The sequence below is a fragment of the Mus pahari genome, chromosome 9 (assembly GCF_900095145.1).
Source record: "Mus pahari chromosome 9, PAHARI_EIJ_v1.1, whole genome shotgun sequence".
NCBI lineage: Eukaryota > Metazoa > Chordata > Mammalia > Rodentia > Muridae > Mus > Mus pahari.
In genome coordinates, this window is record NC_034598.1 from 72,266,608 (window position 1) to 72,288,331 (window position 21,724).

At 35.0% G+C, this 21,724-nt stretch overlaps 1 protein-coding gene across 1 annotated transcript in view; it reads left to right on the plus strand.

Annotated features, from left to right (window-relative positions):
* The first annotated feature begins 5,371 nt into the window (after positions 1-5,371).
* Positions 5,372-21,724, plus strand: part of LOC115064680 (leucine-rich repeat and IQ domain-containing protein 1-like) — a 155,215-nt gene continuing 138,862 nt past the window's right edge. The window contains exons 1-2 of the mRNA XM_029542030.1: positions 5,372-5,515; positions 17,712-17,839. Of these exons, the coding sequence (XP_029397890.1) occupies positions 5,450-5,515; positions 17,712-17,839 (194 nt within the window). The 5' untranslated portion in view covers positions 5,372-5,449. The remainder of the gene's footprint in view (positions 5,516-17,711; positions 17,840-21,724) is intronic.

Here is a 21,724-nt window from a genome sequence, read left to right on the forward strand (position 1 = left end):
TCCTTGTGCTGAGATCACAGGCCTGTACTACCATGTTCCTCCTGTTTGGGGCTTCAAATCATACAACCAGGGCCTCATTTTTGCCACTCCAGTGTTCTCGGACCAAGCCACTCCCAAACTATATTAATCTTCTTATATAGACAGGTGCCTAGACAAATAAACACAATGATAAATAATACAGTATTTTATTCACTTGGTAATTTTTTCATTTGTCTAGTATATTTGACCAATAATTATTGGTGCACTGAAAAGAAAAAATGCAGCGTTTGTCCCTATGGAACACAAGCATTGAAATGTTCCATAAATTTCAATTGCTATAAATAATATTCATGTGTATTCTGTGAAAGGAAAGTAAATTAGTGGAGTCTGTTGATTTACTTTTGTTGTGTATTGGGGACTTAACTGTGCTTGCAAGAGCCCTGCAACTGAACTATATTCCTTGTTCTTTTGTAAGGAAAAAAAATGGTTTGAGTGAGGGTCTCATGGAATTTGCCAGGCTGGCCTTGAGTTCACTGTGTATGCTTGGCAAGCTGAAAGTGTTAGGTTCCTGCCTCAACCCCCTGGATATTTCGGACTGCAGGTCTGCACCACCACTTATGATCAGTGATGAGGTTTAGAGGAGACATATTGGTCAGAGAAAAACAATATTAAAGGACAAGGGGTAGAATTTACCCACTAATATGTCCTCTGTTTCCTAGTCAGGGTTTACACATGGCTACCAGATCTCTGCAGCTACATATAGACTCTTGCCATGATTCTTCAGTAGGTTTTTCATAGATGATACCATTTCTGAAGCCATTCTTTTTATAGTTGCCCTTCTCTTAGTTTGTTTCAGGCTTTTCAGTATAACAGTAACCATTACTTAAAAACAAAAACAAACTAACAAAAATCCCTCCTTATGTACTTACTGTTGTTCTTCCTATGGCGTTGCAATCCCCATCAACTCCTTCAGTCCTTTCCCTAACTCTTCCATTGGGGTCCCCATCGTCAGTCCTATGGTTGACCGCAATTGTCAGAGCCTGTCAGGGGCCAGCTATACCAGGCTCCTCTTAGCAAGTGCTTCTTGGTATCAGCAACACTGTCTGGGTTTGGTGTCTGCAGATGGGATGCATCCCTAGGTGGGGCAGTCTCTGAATGGCCTTTCCTTCAGTCTCTGCTCCACTCTTTGTCCCTGCATTTCCATTAGACAGGAACAATTCTGGGTTAAAAATGTTGACAGGTGGGTAGCCCCATCCCTCAACCATGGACCGTGCCTATCCACTGGATATGGTCTCTACAGATTCTCTCTCCCTTTTATTGGCATTTTGGCTTTGTTGGGGCCTGGGAACCTCTTGTTTCCCTGGCATCTGGGACTTTCTAGTGACTACCCCTAGTCCCCCATTCCCCTCTGCTACATACCCCCACCCTCTGTACTTCTCCCCCATCTCCTCCCACACCTGATCCTGCCCTCCCCTTTCCCTCCCCCTCCTCTCTGCTTCCCAGGTCCCCCTCTCCCTCTAAGTCCTGTGATTATTTTGTTCCCCCTTATAAGTAGGACTGAATCATCCACACTTTGTTCTTCCTTCTTATTGAGCTTCATATGGTCTGTGACAACTCACAGTTTGATTTTCTAGTCATTTAGCTTCACATAAACTGTGCTTATCCTGACCCCTGTCTTTGAAAGACTCTTCTATAGCAGGTGTGGGGTAAAACCATACTTTTCCTTACCTGTGTTTGAGAATAATTGATAATTAAGTCTCTAAAGTATTATGGCAGTCTTAAGTCATACACATAGAAACATATGTCAAGTATTTGAGAAAATATCATGATTACATGAAAAATAGTAATAATTAAAACAATAATGAATTAATCATTTTGCTCCATAGATAAGACAGTTCATTCTCAAAAAGAACATGAGGACACAAAAGTTTCAAATATGTTTTTATATTGTCCTTAACAGGAAAATAAAAAAATGAATGCTATGAATATATATGTCTTGCTTCAAGTTGAAACAATTCCTTTTTTTTAATTTTGGAAACATTTAATCATTCTCTATTAAGGTACAACTGATATTTTTCAAACCGAGAAATCAATGATGGATACACATGGTTACTAATGCTATATTGACCTTAATTTGAGGGAGACAGAGCAATTTTAAACATGTGATTTCTATCATACCTGTGCCAAAGGATGAATATGCATACTCATTTTGATGTAATATGTTTGGAAACCTTTAGAATGAGGTATAGGATACATTCCTATATCACAGAATGTTTTAAATGTTTAAGTACTTTAATGTTTCTCCCTAAGTTTTGCCAATTTTTGTTGTTTTTGTCAGTTTTTAGAATATATAATATAGCATATATATTGCATGAAAGACAATTAAATTTTTAATTTCAAATATTTTTAAATGTTTAAAGAAACAGAACAAATACTATGAGACTCCCCATACAGTCAAAGATAGATGCCTTTAACAAGGTACAAACATAATCTTCATTTATGAATTGTAATGAAGTGAGACAACAGAAATTGGAGAGTTTGCCACCTCTTAAGAAGCTGAATTCAATTGTGCATCTATCTTTGGCTGAAATAGACATGTTATCAAATAAAACCAATAATGTATTTTATTGCCAGTCAACCTTTTTCATTACATAGCTGGCTGTAATTGTCAAAGGTTGAGTTATTAAATTCTCAGTTTAATTGCTTTCATTTTCTAGTACATGACAACCTCTCTAATTATAGGATTTATTTGTTTGCAATCAAACTTAGAGAGCAGTGTATTTGCCATTGTCACATATGTGGATGATACATTTTCATTCTGAAAAGAATTGAAAGATAATTGGTTACAAGCATTGTGTTCAATAATGAATACTTGCTATACTCTGAGATGATTATGAAAGTAGAACATTTATTTACAAAAAGTTTATGAAATACGTTATTACTTTTACTGGTTAAGAAAAAAAATAATAGACCAAATGATGTCTGTATATCTTCATTAATATATGTCCCTGTCAGAGATCCAGGTATTTTAAAGCTATTGTCCAATGCATAGCATTGACATTTATGACACACACAAACACACACACACACACACAAATATATATATATATATATATATATATATATATATATATATATATATATATGGGAGATATGTTATATATTATATTCTGAAGTCTGAAAAAGCAACAAAAATTTGCTAAAACTTAGGGAGAAAGTTAATAAGTTATTACCATATTTCTGCATGTATTTTACCTTTAAGATAGATTATTTTGAAGAAAGACTGATGTACAGATGTTTGCCATTAAACCTCAACTTTTAAAGAAAAAAAAAGATAGAATTGATTTGAGTATATTCATTGATTTATGTGGCGATGTTGTAAGAACAAGAGTTCAGAGAGCTAGATTTAAACTGAGTTCCTGGCTAGGCATAGTGGCGCACGCCTTTAATCCCAGCACTTGGGAGGCAGAGGCAGACGAATTTCTGAGTTTGACGCCAGCCTGGTCTACAGAGTGAGTTCCAGGACAGCCAGGGCTACACAGAGAAACCCTGTCTCAAAAAAGAAAAAAAAAAAAAAGAATAAACTGAGTTCCTAATAAAGGTAGGGTTTGAAGAATATGATTATTTAGGTGAATTTTTGGAAACCTCTCCAAGGATAATATAATCTGTATTATGGTGTTCAAAAATGTCACTCACTTCAGTGTTCTTGAAACCTTTAGGTTACAGTCATTAAATTACAGGATTTGCCTGGCTGTAGTCTCTCTACACTGTCAGAGTGCTCAAATCTTCAGATCCTGTCTCTCCGACGCTGTGGATTAACTTCCTTGCAGGGATTGAGTCACTGCACACAACTTAAGTACATCGATGCACAGGCAAGTTGTTGGTTTTACTCTCATTTGCCACACAACAGATATTAAATGGTTTTGGTGTCATGTTTATATCTCAAAAAATGATAATTTGAAGATGTAGTAAAATAACTTGATACACAGTTTAAACAAGCCCAATAGTCTAGGGGTTCTAGGGGCTGACCAGAGAAGCTGCTGACATCTGGAGCCAGAGACTAATGACTGTGTTTTGTGAGTGGTATGGTGACTATAACAATGTTCTTTAAAGTAGTATTATAGAAAGCAACCATATGATTTCTTGTTATTCTGCAGTCAGGTCTGGTTTAATATTTCATATGGTGTTGACTTGGCTTCTTTTTTTTTTTTAAAGATTTATTTATTTATTATATGTAAGTAAACTGTAGCTGTCTTCAGACACTCCAGAAGAGGGCTTCAGATCTTGTTACGGATGGTTATGAGCCACCACGTGGTTGCTGGGATTTGAACTCTGGACCTTTGGAAGAGCAGTCGGGTACTCTTACCCACTGAGCCATCTCACCAGCCCCGACTTGGCTTCTTTTATCGTTGTTATATAAGCTGGGTTTAAAATTTCCAAAAAGTATTGTCTTTGTTTTTCTTTTTTTCTTTTCCTTCCTTCCTTCCTTCCTTCCTTCCTTCCTTCCTTCCTTCCTTCCTTCCTTCCTTCCTTCCTTCCCTCCTTCCGTCCTTTCTTCTTTTTGTACTTTGTCTAGGTCTCAGAAGTAAGACTTTCTTGGGGTTCTTATGGTTTCCAGGCTCTTTGGTTTCAAGACTGAGTGTTCAACCAGATATGTGCTAATGTACAATAGCAGATCAAGCATCTCTTTACATCATTCTGCCCAGTGTTTCATTAGCTGAGCTCTGAGTTCAAGTTTGAGGGAATCACATATGTGCCAATATTTGGTGACCAGGTTTTGTGGAAACTATCATACTACTGGTCCTTCACTATCCACCACCTGCTGTCTTCTAATGATCACATTTATAAGATAGGCTCATATCTCAAAGACCACAAGATCTTACCAGTCTATGCCATTAGCTCATGAACTTTGCATCTAGATCAGATTCTGGTGAAGGAGCTGATAATCAGTGGCCTTTCTCAGGTACATTGTAGAGACACAGTCTTCACAGGTTAGAGAGCTGCAAAGTAAAATGGAAAGTTATCCTGCCTTATGTACTCAGGAATAATGGTGTGATAGGGCTCAGTTAACCATCATAACCTTCCCCATCTAAGAGCGCTCGCAACATATATGACTAACAAGTATTTCAATGTGGTCCTTTGGCTTGTTCAAAATATTTTGTCCTTTGTAAATCTAAAAAAATATTAAGCAAATGTAAAAAAATTCTTGTGTAACAATTAATTTTTCCTCTGGATTATATAGCTATTTGCATGATTATTTTAGAAATTAGAGACTTATATGTCAATTTAGACATTGTCTTAACCTTAATCATTTTGAAAGGATTAACTATTATATTTGTAAGACATTGAAATAAAATTAATGTATTTGTTCTCTCTTTGCTTTAGGAAAACCACATTGAGGCTATCAGTTGTGAAAATTTGGAAAATCTCTCTGTTGTTCTTCTTAATAATAATCTGCTGACTTCTATTCATGGTTTTGATGGATGCACTAATCTCCAAAGCCTTGAACTCTCACATAATAAAATCACTCGAATCAGTAAGGGCAATTTTAATATTCAAACATTTATTTTGCCTAAGTTTACCTTGTTTCTTCCATTCCTTTTTAGAATAAGCTCCTCCAAGAAGTAGGAAGATAGTTTGTTTGGTAAAATGTTGACTAGCAAGCATGAACAGTTTAATTTGATCTCCAAGACTTATATATTAAATCCTGGGAGGATATGAGTGAGAGACTCAGTGGGTAAAAATGCTTGCAATTCAAGTTTTAGGACATGAGCTTGGATTACAGAATCCATCTAAATGTTGCACGAGTATGGGAATCTGTAGAGAAACTTTAATCTTGCTAATGGCTGCTCTAGCAAGGAATCACATCCAAAGACCTTTTAGGTCTGTATGATCAGGCTGGAATGACACACCTTTAATCCCTATGGCTAGAATATAGACATGCCCTTTGTATACAGCTTGAATCCCAAACAGTGAAGGTAAAGTTAGTTTGCAGAAGGAAGCAGCCACGTTTGAAAGTGATGATAATTGAGCAGAAGACAAAGTGATAAATCTAAGAAAGATCTGATGAGTCAGAGATAGAATACACTCAAGTCTCAGGAGAACAGACAGGAAAGATAGGCTACTTAAAAGCAGCACAGAGTTGAGTCAGGAGGGGAGGGCAGTTCAGTGAATGCAGTTCAATTGAGTTCTATTTAATGCAGTTGAGTTTAGTTGAGTTCATGCAGTTCTGTTCAGTTTGCGTGCAGTCAGTGCAGTTCAGTTTATGGAATTCAGAGACAGCTTTTCCAAGCAGAGCAATTCAGTAAGAAGCCAAGAGGAGCCATTTTGAATCAGTCAGCTTGGAGAAGAATTTGAGTCGGAACAGCTGAGTTGAACCAGTCAGCTAGAGTTCAGAAAAAGCTAGAAAGGGTGAGCTTATTTAGCGGTAAGCCTTCAAAGATGACACATCTGGTGAATGAATGTTACTTTTACAGATAGCTACCTGTAATCCCAGTGACCAAAGGAGGATCTTCAGTACAAGCTAGCTTTCAAAATTAGACTTATCAGTAAACTCTGGCACTTACATTTTCACACGCACATGCATCTACAGTGTTTTAACATGCATCTATATATTTTTCAACATGCATACAAAAATGCACACTATATACACACATGCACAAACATGTATACACATGAGAAATGGAAAACAACTCATGCTTGGGAGCATATATTTGTAATTTCAGCAGTAATATGGTAAAGACATTCAGAAATTTGCAGCAATATGGCCTAAAGAGAGTTCTAGTCCAATGAAGGCACGTCATAAACACACACACACATGCAAGCATGAACACATGCACTCACAAACACACAAACACTGTAGAACAGTATTCCTCATTTGCATATTTTTCTATTTTTATACTTGCTTAATCCAGGTGAGAAAATGGCATTATTTTAATATATATTAAAACAATAAAACCTATGTCTATTAAATGAGCAGCCATTAGTAGTCAGAAGTTAAAACATTCATTTCTTGGTTTCTTTTTCTATAGAAGTGAATTGAACTCCCCTGGGGAATTTAAAACCCACTTCTCTGGCCTGGTTTCATCAATCCTTTACTTGCTTCACTTCTTGGCATTTGAAATAATAGTTTTCTCTTTTACTTGATGGTTATTACTAAATATTTGAATTGATCCCTTCCTCTTTCACTGAGGCTACTAATTTCTTTTGAGCCTCCTGGTACCTCATATCTTAATGTCCATAACTGCGCATCTACAATTACATTTTTCATAATTTCTAATCCTCTTTTCTGATATTTTATGTTTTTTAAATATATATGCATTATATATAATACATATACATAATATATACAATTCTTATATGACAATATAAGCATGTATTATTGGATCATTTTTCTTTTTTATTGAATATTTTCTTTATTTACATTTCAAATGTTATCACCAGATTCCCCCCTCCAGGAAACCCCTATTCCATACCCCCTCCTCCTGCTTCTATGAAGGTGTTCCCAAATGTCCTTCAAGTGAGGAATAGACTATTTTTCTATTGCTGTGATAAAATACTCCTACAGAAGCATCCTAAGGAGAAAGGCTCGAGATAGCTGTTCTCATTGTATCCACTTAAATATTCACGTATTCCTTTCTGCCGGTTCTGATACATATTTTAATTGGCTCTGTAGCTACAGGTTGAGCTGTAGGTTGAGATTTAGATTTCTTTTTGAAAAGGTTTCTTATTCTTGTTTCTCATTTTCATCTCATTTTCTCACAGCCAGAGAAAAAACTTGCGTTTCTGTTGTTTAGAATATTGCATGGCTACTTGTCATTCCTATTTGGTGTTAAGTTTAATGAATAAAAGGAGGCTGAATATTTTTTCATTGAGAGACAGTTTTCTCCTATAAGATCTATTCAGTCATTTCTTTTCAGCTTTCTGTCTATTTGGTTGTTTTTAGAGTGGAAGGGTTATTTTAAATGTCAGGTATTAATGTGGGAATAACAACATATTGCTTTGTATAGTCTTGGCTTTCTGCTTTGAGGCTGAATGTCTACTGTTTCCAAAAAGTTCGTGTTATTTTTATTGTAAATATTATCCTGTTACATTGGACATTATCATTTGTAATGATAAATAACATTTTTTAAGGTTTCATCTCTCATTTTATTTGGCAGGGCGTTCTCTTACTGGAGGGAAACCTTGATTAGTCATAGGTTATCCACCAACAAAGTGCATTCACTCAGTTCCCAAAGATTCTCTCTGCACAAATGTATTCACTGGATTATGTGATTGTGTCAATTTAAACTTATCCTTTCTTGTACTAAAAGTGTCAAGTATGTAAAAGTGTCAAGTTTTCTTGTAATTTTCAGTAATTTTCTGTATAGAAGGGGCAGTTAGATTTAAGTATTGTCCATCAGCCAATTCCCTCTATTTTGTTTTGGGAAAGAAAAAAAAAATCTTTGTTTTTTCAATTGTCTTAAAGGATATCCTTAGAACAAAGGAACAAGCAACCAGACAACCCCCCCCCCCCAAAAAAAAAATTCTCTCATACTCTGTTCCTATGTTCTTCTACCACATACTCTGAGACCACCCAGGAATTTTCCCAAATAGAAGTACTGAAATTCTTGCTTCATTAATGGCTTTGAAATTCTAGTGTAAATACATATAGGAAAAAATGATTTTTTTTGTTGTTGCTGAAGGTAAGAGCCTTGATAATGTGTTACTATGTTGACACACAATAGAGTACTAGAGTGAAGTAAAACTAAAATGAAACAATAACAACAGCAAAAACAAAAGCAGAAGCTGTTTGTAAAAAGAAATGGTAGAATTTCCATTTTTACTAGCAGAAGTGCTGTGTGGGAATTTGTGTAAGTAATGGATTTCTTGGGACAGGATATCTATAAGATTTATGCGAAAACTGCCACAGCTTTAATTGATGTGGCTGAGGTATCTCTGCAGTACAGAGCAAACATGGCTATGATGTCTCTGCTGTCTGTTGGGTGTAGCAAGAATGCTGTATTTATTGAGTGTGAGGAGACTCTATATTTGCAAGTGCTTTCCTGACGACCAGCAGAGTCTGTTTCTCATCTCTAGGAACAGTTTAGAAATTCTGGTCAAGTTAAAGAGGAAGAAAGATTTTTGTCATTTGGGTGAATTATTGTTCTTAAGAACTCTCACGAAGGAGCACAAAGATGGATTAGTATTTATAAGTCAGTGAGTTACAATTCGACTGTGTAATATTTCTTAAGGAGGTGAAATAAAATTGGCAGGAAAACCATGCTATTTTATATTTTTGGTTTCAAATTTAACTGGTAGCCAATGCTTTGCTAAGCCCCCACCGTCTTTGCTGTACGCAACGTGCTCACTCTAGCTAATCTTTACCTTACTGATTTTCTTTGGATTAAGTGGACAAGGATAGTAATTTTACCAGTAATCTCTTTTACAGCAATTCATTTGAAATAAAAATTAATTTACAATAAATTAATACATTAAATTGGAGACACTATGAAATATTTAGATTAATTTCAAAATAAAAGATGTTTTAATAAAAATAATGTTAGATTCAAGGGACAAAACTGATTTTTAAATTTTTATTGAATTCGACATGCAAATATATTTACCTGCAATATCTATGGGAATATACATAGTTCACAACCATAATTGAAATGTATGTTTAATTGTGAACTGAGAGGCAGTGTCAATAGTTCTATATAACAAAGTACATACTAATTTTAGTAAATGGCATAAATAGGTAAGCCCTTTTATTTTGGAGTATGCACTTTTGTACAAACTGTATAGTACTATAAAGAGCATTGTTCACTGATTGTCAGGGCAGTTTCATTGGGGAAGAATTTGCCATGGTCTAGAGTCATTGTGCATATTCAACATGAGCACACAAATGTTTTTGGCTCAACTTATAGTTAGAGAATTATTATTATTATTATTATTATTATTATTATTATTATTTGTTTTTTGAGACAGGGTTTCTCTGTGTAGCCCTGGCTGTCCTGGAACTCACTCTGTAGACCAGGCTGACCTTGAACTCAGCAATGCACCTGCCTCTACCTCCCAAGTGCTGGGATTAAAGGCATGCGCCACCACTGCCCGGCGAGAATTAATTTTTATCAGACTAGATATTGGGTTATTTTTATTATTTAAATTCTGTTTTCTTTTTCTGGAATTTTCAATTTAGTTTACATTGGTTGGTTTGCAGATAAATGGGGTGTTTTGTGTGATTTGTATAATTTGTGTCTTATTTTGCCTAAAATTGGTAAAACATTTGCTTTCTACATGGGAAAGGAAGAAATAATTTTGGAATAGAAGTGTGTCACTGATGGTTAATGTTTCTAAAATTAGCTTACAGAGAATCTTTAGATTTTTGAGTTTTCTTGAAATGTTTTTTGAAATAGGCAATGCCAATGAAAAACAGGTAATTTACAATCAAGTGATGATCAAGTGTTCTATATTTCTTTAATTTTCATGTTGGTTCTTAATGACTTCTACAGAAACATTAAAATTATGCTTTTTTGGAAAGTAACTCCATATTTTATGAAAAACAAGTTTTATTTTTCATTTACAGAAAAATAATTTAAAGTAGCAGAAAGAGGGAGGCTTTGTTCAAACATTTTAGTCATGTGCAGTTTCACTTGCATTTCATGTCGATACTATGAAATACGTACAGATGAATCACCTCTTCCTACACACACTTCAAAAAGCCAAATTCCAGATACTGAAATAAACCAGGTGAAGTTACAGTACTATCAAACAACATAGGCAGGATTTGAGACTTGAAATTCACCCTATTTTAATTTTTATGAGATTATAATCTAATTATGCCATACACCTGCAACACAACTCCTGAACCTACAACTCAAAATCATTGTTCCAGATGTTAAAGAAATATATCAAGATTACATTTTTTCCAAAAAGTTGTATTTAAGTTATTAAGGGATAAAGTAAAAATTCTAGACATTTTTCCTATAGAAATATTTTCACTAATATGCCTTGATCTTTGGAGTCCACTAGATGGCACTAGATCACCTTTTGAAAGGCACAATGCCCTAGTGTACTGTAAAAGTCTACTGTCATGGTTAGCCAGTGGATAAGATTCCTTTTAGTATCATTGTCTGCCACCTGGGAGATATTCAATAAGTCCTTATGAAACAAACAAACAAAAATTCTGACTGTAGGTTTTGCCTAAATTATGGTAAAATTATGGCAAGATTTATAGTTTGGAGAAGTTTTCTGAGTACCACTTCAGTGTTCTTGTTTCTTTACTTCTTTTAGAGTCCTTGAGAATTTTGCACTGAAATTAAAACTCTTAAACTCATCTGAGCTATGTTGGTATGGATGAAAAGTCCTTGGACATAATCATCTTGGAAGAGATAAGATAGCTCAGATGTCAGCATTGTATTTAGTAAAAGTTTCCTGGCTACTTTAACATCGTTAGTTTTGCTATATATTTCAGGATTTCTTTCAGGAGACAGGAAAGATTCCATACTAAAATAGTCCGTGATTCCCTTCCTACAGGATGGTGACACCCACAATGGACAGGTCCTTGTATACTCATTAATATAATCAGTAATATCACCTGAAAGACACACTTGGCTTAAGTCCAAGCATACTTTCCAGGATGGGAGGCTTTAAAAAAGAATGGGAAATTTTGAAAGAATTTCTTTATGCAATAATCTCAAGAATTCTTTAGTATCCCTTTCTATTGAGTTTTATTTCAGTCTTTTGAAAGAGAATTTGAGTGTTTTTTTGTGGCTGTTTGTTTTGGTTTTGATAGGGAAAAAGAGCTATTTGCTATTTTGACTAGGAAAGTATCATTTTCTTCCAAGCACTGAAGTACTGTCTCAGCTCTATTTCCTGTCCGAGTGAAAAGAAAAAAAAAACCCACTCTGACAGACAGACATTAAAAGAGAAATAGTTTATCTGCCTAATTATCCCATCATTGCAAGGAGATCAGGGCAGTGGTAACTTGAAGCAGTTGCTACTCATGTTATGTCCAAATCCTAGAAGTAGAGAACATTGCGTACTGCGTGCTAGTGTTCAGCTTCCTTTCTCCACACTTAAACAGTCCAGGATGCCCTGCCTAAGGAATGGTTCCACCCACAATGGACAGATCTTCTCACAGCAGTTAATATAGTCAGGATAATGCCCACAGACATCTTCACGGGCCAACTTGAATGGATGATGCCTTCCTAAGGCTTTTCTGAGGTGAATCAACATTGTATTAACAAAAGTATTCATGTATGTTTTGTTTTAGTCTCATCTATTGCTTGTTTTTAAATTTTTTATAAGATAAAAAGAAGAAAGGTATGAGTTAAAAATTAACTAACATTCTTCCCATCTCTTTATATCCCTTATTTGATCCTGATATATCCACTAGATTGTGTTACTGTTTTATCTGTTGTATAAGTCCTTTTTGAATATTTATTAATATTTTTCTTGAAAATATGCTCCTCCTGAAGATAACAGATTCTATATCTGTAGATTTGAATTTATTTAATTTCTTGTTTTCCTACATATATTTCATTATTGTAGTACTAATGCCTTAAAGTACTCTTCTGCATACATTAAAATATTGTTTATAATAATCTTAAAAATAAAAATAACATTCATTCCATAAATGAAAAGAACAAGCAACAGCAAGTAAAAGAAAACATTTTGACTAGAATAACAGCTAACCTTAGAGTAGACCGAGGCTGTAGAACTCAGACTGTTCATTTCTCATGCTATGCTGCCTATCCATGGAATGTGGTGCTAATAGTTTTAGTATAAAAAAAACAAGCAATAGTTCATGATGATCGTCCTCTCTCCTCTCTCCTCTCTCTCTCTCTCTCTCTCTCTCTCTCTCTCTCTCTCTCTCTCTCTCTCTCTCGTGTGCAAGTGTGTGCGTGTTTGTACAGGTTCACATGGGGACATTCATGTCACTGCTCTGGTGCTTCCTTGTTTGGTATGTTTCTGAGAAAATCTCATTGGCCTGGGACTCCCCAGCTAGCTTAGGGAACCTCTGGTCTCTGCATCTTAAGTGCTGGGACACAAGTGTACACCATTGCAACTGACTTCCTTTACGTGGGTTATAAGAATTAAAATAAGGTTCCTGGGCTTACAAAGTAAGAACTTCATGAAATAAATGATGTTCCCTACCTCTAGATTAAGCTTTCCTTATTTATTTATTTATTCTTGAAATTATACTATCATTACTAATATATATCTTCCCTTCCCTTCCAAACATTCTTGTATATCCACCCTTGCTCTTTTTCAAAAACATGGCCTCTTTTTATAAATTTTATATATATATATATATTCCTAAGTACAACCTTTTCAGTCTCAGTAATGTTACTCATGTGTATGTTTTCAGGGCTGAAAAATAATTGATGTGCTCTTCTTGCTGGGTGTTATTATTTTCTGCTCTGCATTTTTAGTTGTCTTTTTTTTTTTTTTTTTTTTTTTTTTTTGCTTTTCGAAACAGGGTTTCTCTGTGTAGCCCTGGCTCTCCTGGAACTCACTCTGTAGACCAGGCTGGCCTCGAACTCACAAAAATCCACCTGCCTCTATCTCCCAAGTGCTGGGATTAAAGGCATGTGCCACCACGCCCAGTGCCTATTGATCTTCATGTATGGTTGATGCCTCGTGGTCTTTCCTTTGTCTGATTTGGGATGAATATTCCTTGATTCTTTGGCTCTTACAGTGTGTCTTCCAACTCTTGTGTAATGTTCCAAAAGCATTAGGGAGAATTTTCTAGATATAACTATCCACTGGAACAAGGCTCCACACGTCCTTTTGACCATGGTTTTCTTTAAGGGTCCCTCCAAGAAGTTGCCTTCATGAGAGGTGAGGACTAAACTTACCTCTACAACAAGGGCAAGTGTTTAGAATGTACTTAGGGACTCTGCTGGCTTGCTATGGCAGTGGGTGTGAGTTCTCCTCAAATGTCCATGGCTTCTCTTGTCAGGCATAGTTGGCGAGGTTTATAACCGGATATGGTTTACCTCTTGTTGAGCAGGTCTTATGGCAAATTTTGAGACCTGTTGGTTAGCAGCAAGGTTGGTTTGTCACTACTGTACCCTGAGGATTTTTGTACCATCCTGGTCATTGTCACTCATAGGCATTCTAGTTGGGTAGGAGTGTTGGTTAATTACCTCATTTGGAAGCTTGGGTTGCATCTGCTGGGACCATGAAAGCTAGTCTTCAAAGAGAGGCCATTAAGATCAGTTCCAGATCAGAAACCATTGAACCCTGCATCTGAAATCCATGGAGTATTTAGCAATATAGATTTTCTCTCCACCTGTAATGGTCAACTAAGGGCAATAGCAATATACTCTATGTTTTGGGAGTATTTTGGACACACCTGACTAACAACTCTAAGGAATTCTTCTCATAGCTGGTATTGGGGTGTTTATTAGATTATTATTTTATATTAGAGTGAACATTGTCAAAAACTTTCAAATACACACATACACACACACACACACACACGACTGCATTATATGTAATATAGGTTTTTTTAATAAATAATTAATAGAATGATTCCTTACAAATTTCAGACATTTTTGTTGTTATTTTACTCTCCTTCTCCTTCGGTCTTTATCTCCTTCCCCATTCCTTAAAGATCCCCACTTTCACATTTTTCTGATCAGATCAATTGTACCCTGCTCTTTTGATATATACTTTTGCTTTAAGTACTTTTGAGACCATGAAATTGTATTCATTAAATTCATAAATGGTTCGTTTATTAGATAAAATTTATAACTTTTAAATATTTCTTTTCATCTAGAGTAAAGTTTTCTGTCTTGCATCTGGTACACTCAAATCAAATGTCTTGTAGATATAGGGGACCGTGAAATACGCTGAAACAAATAGTGAACACTTGTCACACACAGTTTCAAGTCATTGGTTATGTATTAGTATCGACAGTGTGAGAAAAGAGGACAATACCATTTACTCATCTAAAATGTTAATAGTAAAGACTTGGAACTTATAAAATTTTCTATGTGTTGGCTATATGTTCTAAACAAAATGATCTTCATGTACTTTTAACTCTGAAATAATTGAAGGCAAATTTTATATTTTCTTAAGGACACTGAAGGTGCTCAACAGTGTGGAAATTAGGGAAATTTGATCCTACACATAGTGTGATGTGGTCACTCAGAATGTCAGATATTCCACTCCTCAAACACTTAACATTTACCTCTGTTTGGAGCCTTTGAAGTCATTGGTTAGCACCAAAATACTAATCAGGCATTTATGGGTTAAAATGACATTTTAATGAGCATTGTTTTTCTATATAGCAAAACATAACAAATGTACATGGAATTCACAGGAGAAAAATTTATAAGTAAAAATTAAAGTTTAGGCTTGCATTTTACTTTGGAATATCAGTGTTTCCTCTTATCAGATGGAAGCAACTTATTAGTGACCTGTGTTCTGTGCTGTGCTGTATTCAGGATGATGTTGGCTTCTTTCTGTACCTTCAATCCCTTTCTTTTGATAAAAGCCATGATATTAGCATCTCTTAAACCTAGGCCCCTTTCACAATTAATGGACAGGGATAATTTTTATTCCTGAAAGAGAATAAAATGTTTTAAAATTTGTTTTGGGGGGATTATGGAAGAAAATATGTTCATCATACAATATTCACTGAAAATACTCTCATCATGTATCACCATATGCAATGATTAATACACAGAAGACTTTAAAATTGTATAAAGGTAAATTTATCATGGTAGATTTACCGATCAAGATATTATTTATGTATTTATGTATTTATTTATTTATTTACATCCCAAATGTTGTTCCCCTTCCTAATCCCCCTCACAGAATTCAGCTCCCTACCCTCATCCTCTTTGACTTTGAGATGGCAGCACTCCCTGTATGCCCCCACCCTGGTGCATCAAGTCTCTACAGGATTAGGCACATCCTTTCACACTGAGGCCAGACAAGGCAGCCCTCTGCTACATGTGTGTCAGGCTCCTCAGACTAGCCTGTATATGCTCTTTGGTTGGTGGTTCGGTGTTTGGGAGCTCCCAGGGGACCATATTAGTTTAAAGGCTTTTGTCCATCACTAAAAATCCACAAGTAGTTACATCCATTTTCTGCCTTCCATTGTACTGCAGCTCTTATCTTGATAATGCTATTAATGTCTCTAGCATGCAAGTCTCCAGTGATACCAGCGTTGCCGATGCCAAAGCATTGGCCTCTCTTCACTGTAGCTTGGGTAACCATGCCTGACATTATATACAGTATGTAATTTAGTATAAATAGAAGTATCTTTTATAATTTAAAAGCACGTGCCATTATATTTTCCTGTGTCTCACATGACCCCCTTTTCTTTTCCCTCTGTGTTCCTCCCAACTGCTCCTTGTTTTCTCTGCTGTGGCATTGCAGCTTCTTTTGTCAAAAATCTTCTGTAACGTGATATTTCATTCATTTTTCTTGTATCAAGTGACACTGGATAAAGTTAAAAATCTATATATTTGCCACTCTGAGTTCAAATAAAATTCTGGTTGAGATGGACAATTTCCCTTATTTTGTTGTTTCAAAATTCTCACTGCCCAATGTATGCATTAACTATTATTTTCAGTTTTCAATTAATATATAACTATGTAACTAAACACTGTATTTATAAGCCTAGGCACAACATTCCATGTCTGTAGTTCCAGCATTTGGTAGGTTAGAGCAGAAGTTCAAGACAGCATTTCACACTGATGTAACATATTTCATCCCAACTTGAGTTTACAGGGAAATTCTGTATGACAAAAATCAAAAAACAACAACAAAAAAATCAACCAACCAAAAAAAATTTAAAAAATTAAAAACACCACAAAACCCAACAGGTATGGATATAGATGCAAACTTTTCCCCAAATACTGGTTTGCACGATATTATAATATAATATCTATAGAATGTATAATACACATGTGATACTAGAAAACTTATATATTCCAGGTGGTTTAGAATCTTTGAAATATCTTCAAGAACTAACTGTGGACCACAATCAGTTAATTAGCACTAAAGGTCTTTGTGAAGCACCCACCATTGTGTACTTGGATTGCTCACATAACCATCTTACTGACATTGACGGTATTGGAAACTGTGGATTGCTCCAAACAGTAAAGTTGCAGGGAAATTACCTAAAAGAGGTAACTTATTTAAAGTCATTGATTTCTGTAACTAACATCTTTCTTTTATAGAAATATCTACCATACACTTTGAAAATAACTTTTGATAATTTTTCTTACTTTTTTGTTTTGTTTTGTTGTTTTCGAGACAGGGTTTCTCTGTGTTGCCCTGGCTGTCCTGGAACTCACTCTGTAGACCAGGGTGGCCTTGAACTCAGAAATCTGCCTGCCTCTGCCTCCCAAGTGCTGGGATTAAAGGCATGTACCACCACTGCCTTGGCTTATAGTGTCTTATAAATCTAACTTAACATAGTATTCTCAGAATACTAAGATATGGAGTATCATATTATTTTTTTATCTATGTTATAAGTTAGACCACAATTATCTATTTTGAAATTAAGTTTTATTCTGTCTTAAAACATCGTTTATAAAGATTATCAAAAATAATGTTATTGAGGATGCATTTCATCCATACTGGAAAACTCAAAATAATATAATCTGAATTATGGTTTAATTTTTACCAGAATGTATATATTATAAGCTTTGGTAGAATCTATACTTTTCAATTTGCTTACAAGATATTTTACCTGCTATCAAGTAACAGAGTATATTTAATTGTAGCCTCCATCCTTAAGAGACCACGTTCTGCTCAGAGAGCTGCATTTGGATGACAACAGCATCTCCAGTGTGGAAGGACTTTCCTCTTGTTGGTTGCCTTTACTACAATATCTAAGCATTTCACAAAACAGGTGAGCATGCATATCATTTCAGAAATGGACTCAAACAATAATTATTTGAAAATTGTGGTGTGATGTATACAAACAGCTAGGAAAACTAGGAAACCAGGATTCATCAAAATTAATCAGTACACAATATATAAAGATAACCATAGCCTTTTAAAAGCAAAGTGGCAAACTAACCCTAGGCTTTTAGTAAAATTGTATCAGTTTATTCTCCCCTTTTGGCCCCCCCTTCTAAAATGTACTTGTAGAACTACTTCATGGCAGGTTTGTTTATGTTTATAGAGTTTTAGTCTTTGAAAAATAGAGACTGTAAGGGACTTTATTCAGAAGGATGACTCATTTCTCTCAAGTGGTACTTATTAAGTCGTCAAACAATGGATTTTAGTCTTCTTTCCATTTGCTTGTCTTTTGTAGTTGTTAAAATGGGTCTTCATTTGAATTCTAGAAGGATACAATGTAAGCCTTAAAATTGTACACTACATGAATGTTAAATTAACACTACATGAAATGAGTACCTGCATCCAAAGACACATCAGAGATGACCAAACATCTGTATATTTGGACAGAATCACTGTGTAAAGTCAAACTATCATCACAATGTGTGTCCTCCTTTCTCCCTGCTCTTAATATTTTGTTGAAACCTGTTGACTGTAATATGGTTAATTTGCTCACCACAGGCACATGGAGGAAGGTGGTTGGACTATGTATAACAAGAAATTTATTCTCTGAGTTACATGATGCTTACGGGACAAGGAGAAAGGACAAATGTGTGTGTGCTTAAAAGTCATATAAAATTATCTCTCAGTCATTGCCAAGTAGCACTCCTATTTTGGACATGTTTATATCAAATGAGTGAACACCCATATATCAATCTTTGAGAATTAAAAATTGAATATACATTTTAAAATCCTTTTAGATTGTTTTAATCAAATCTAATTATGAAAGTTGACTTGTGTTTAACAGGATATTGTTTGAATTTGAAGAAAGCTCCTGCAATGGAAACTGCATAAGTATGCTCAGCCCCCATTAAATACATAGGATCATTTTACAGTAAATATGATCTTCAAATTAAAGGATCGCTTTTGTCACAGATATATGGAGTAAACCATAAAGAAATGGGCACAGCATAATTCTGGACAGAAGTAGTTCTCCGACTACTAGAAAACATTCCAATTAAGAAAAATTTAAAAGAATTTTAGTTCCTTGACTGCTTTAAACATACAATCAAATATCCTTATCTCTCAAAGCTAAAATTAGCTCAGAGGATAAACTTTGGCTTTATCACTCTTGGGCAATAGTCACTTATCAATCTGTTACAAAGAGAATTATCAGCTGGATCAATTCAGATTTTAGGGCTGATAATTATCATTGGAATAACTCCTACAAATGATTGTTATTTCAAATTTCATTTACTTAGCATTTGAATATTCAGGTGGGCCTTGTTATTTTGAGAGCTGTCACAATGAGAGGATTGTGTAATAACCTGAAAAAATGTCTTAAAGATATTTTAACCTTTGTAGCTTTTCTGCACAAAATGTTATCCACACTAAAAAAGAGAAGCATTAATTTTTCTCTCATCCCTGATGCCTAGATTCGTAAAAAGCACTATGCACGTATATTTGGCATAGGAATAGAGACAAACATGCCTATGGACAAAGCGGGCGGGTAGGAATGTGGATGTGAAGGAATGTGAGGAATACAGACAATGTACAGTGTATATTGTTTAAAAATGTCCTTATGAAAGTACTACTTACAATCAATATAATGAAATTATATATTACATATACCACATTGAATTTTTAATAATACTGTCACATTTTAAAACATATATTATGCTATCAAATGCTTTACATATGCCAGCATGTGTTATTTGTAAAGCAGGAGATCTAAAAGCACAAGAGGAAATGAAATTATTTCCTAATGCCATAATATATAAACAATCTCAAGGCTTACTTTTTTCCAGTAGATTTATTTCTTTACCTATGATCTCTGTCACAGTGTTCTGTTTATGAACTGTCTGCAGAGCCATATGTTGGATATTACAATTCGGATAGGGCAGTTCAGGTTTGTGGTTTGAACCGGTGACATCCTAGTCAACCGACACTGAGCATAGCTTTTCATTGTCTGAGCATTAACTTCTTCCCAAGTGTCAATGGCTTGCAGTTGCCTACCTTTCAATTACCAAAGTGTAGCTGTCATCCAGATAGGGAATATGTCTGAGTCCATTTCAGAAACCTATGAATTTATAATATTGACATTAAAATGCATTTGTACAGACATCTTTGGAATGAGTAATTAGGATATGTATGTATGTATGTATGTATGTATGTATGTATGTATTTTTGGTGACTATTTTCATCACAAGGAAGCGATTATACATTCACATACTTTCTTTCCAAGTAAATGGAATACATATAAAGAACATTATTTTGTGAATATTGTTTAGAATACTTGTTTCATCCTGTCTTCTGTTTTAAATTTTCATTAAGACATGTAACTGGTTTCAGTTTGACTGAGTGCAGTTCTAACTAGAAGACTCTGTCTATATAAACTGTCCTGAGACTCTAAGTGGGAGCAGAGTGGAAACTTATCCATTGGGTGCTCAATGTACAAATCTTTTGCTTTTTTGTCGTCTTTGAAATTTATATCGTTTAATGCCCAAGGCTAATGTGACAAGGTCAAGTGGTATTAGGTTTTCACTAATGTCCCTTTGTCTTTCTGGTTTGAATTTTCTTGGAAAAAGTATTCATGAAATGTCAGTAAAGGAAAAAAAAAACCTATAGATGTTTGAGAAAAACAAATCTATAATCAGATTTCTACCATCACAACAAATAGTCATAAAGAATCATGAATATCCACTTTCTTGATTTAGATTGCAAAAAAGGGCAATTTACAAATCATGATTTTTAAAAGAACTGCTGTGTGAAAAGATAAAATGTAATATTACAGAGATATTTGACCATAGAAGATGCTTATTTATGTAAATTGATTTTGTAGAAAAAAGCCATATTGTTTTTATAAGATTGCATTGATAATTTTCCTTTGATATTTTCAAATATATTTCACCATAAAGCATTGAGTACACAGAATATTCTGGAGGAAACAGAGTAACCATATTATAAAGGGTAAAATATTTCAGTAGCTATTGAGTTTCAGTAAAAATACAATGACTTAATATTAAGATGTAGTAAAGTTACAAAAATAGCAATGTATGATCTTTTATACTATCACATAAAAAATTAAAATTTCATACTATAAAAATTGTCATACAACCAGATCAGGCATGAAACAATATAGTATTAAGACTTAAATCCAATAATTATCTAACCACAATGTTTTAATTTTGCCCTGCCTCCCTCCTCCTTTCCCTCCACCACCTTGTTTCTTCTCTGCCTTTCATTTGTTTATCCTCTCTTTCTTTTCTTCTTGTCACATCCATGTGACATTTAAGTCAATTGTACTCTTATGTTCTCCAAAGAAGTGTTTATAGGGCCAATGATTTTTATATTTTCTCTTAGTATTATTTTATTCTACGCCTGTCACCCTCAAGACTGTATTAAAGAGGTAGCATTATACAGGATTAGAATGAATGGTTGGATTGTACTTAGGAGTGACAATATTGAAAGGCATTTTCTTCTAGCCTGGTTATTTTGTCTAGGTTCCATCAGCAGTATCTTCTTTCCCTCCACTAATGCAGACCAGGGTAGTACGAGGAAGGAGCCGAGGTGCCCACAAGGGTGAGTCTGTGCCCGACCCCAGGAGGCTTTAAGGCACAGTGCTGGTGTGTGGCCTCTGACCTTGGAATAATACTTATGAGAGAGGGAGGGAGGGAGGGTGGGAGGGAGAGAGAGAGAGAGAGAGAGAGAGAGAGAGAGAGAGAGAGAGAGAGAG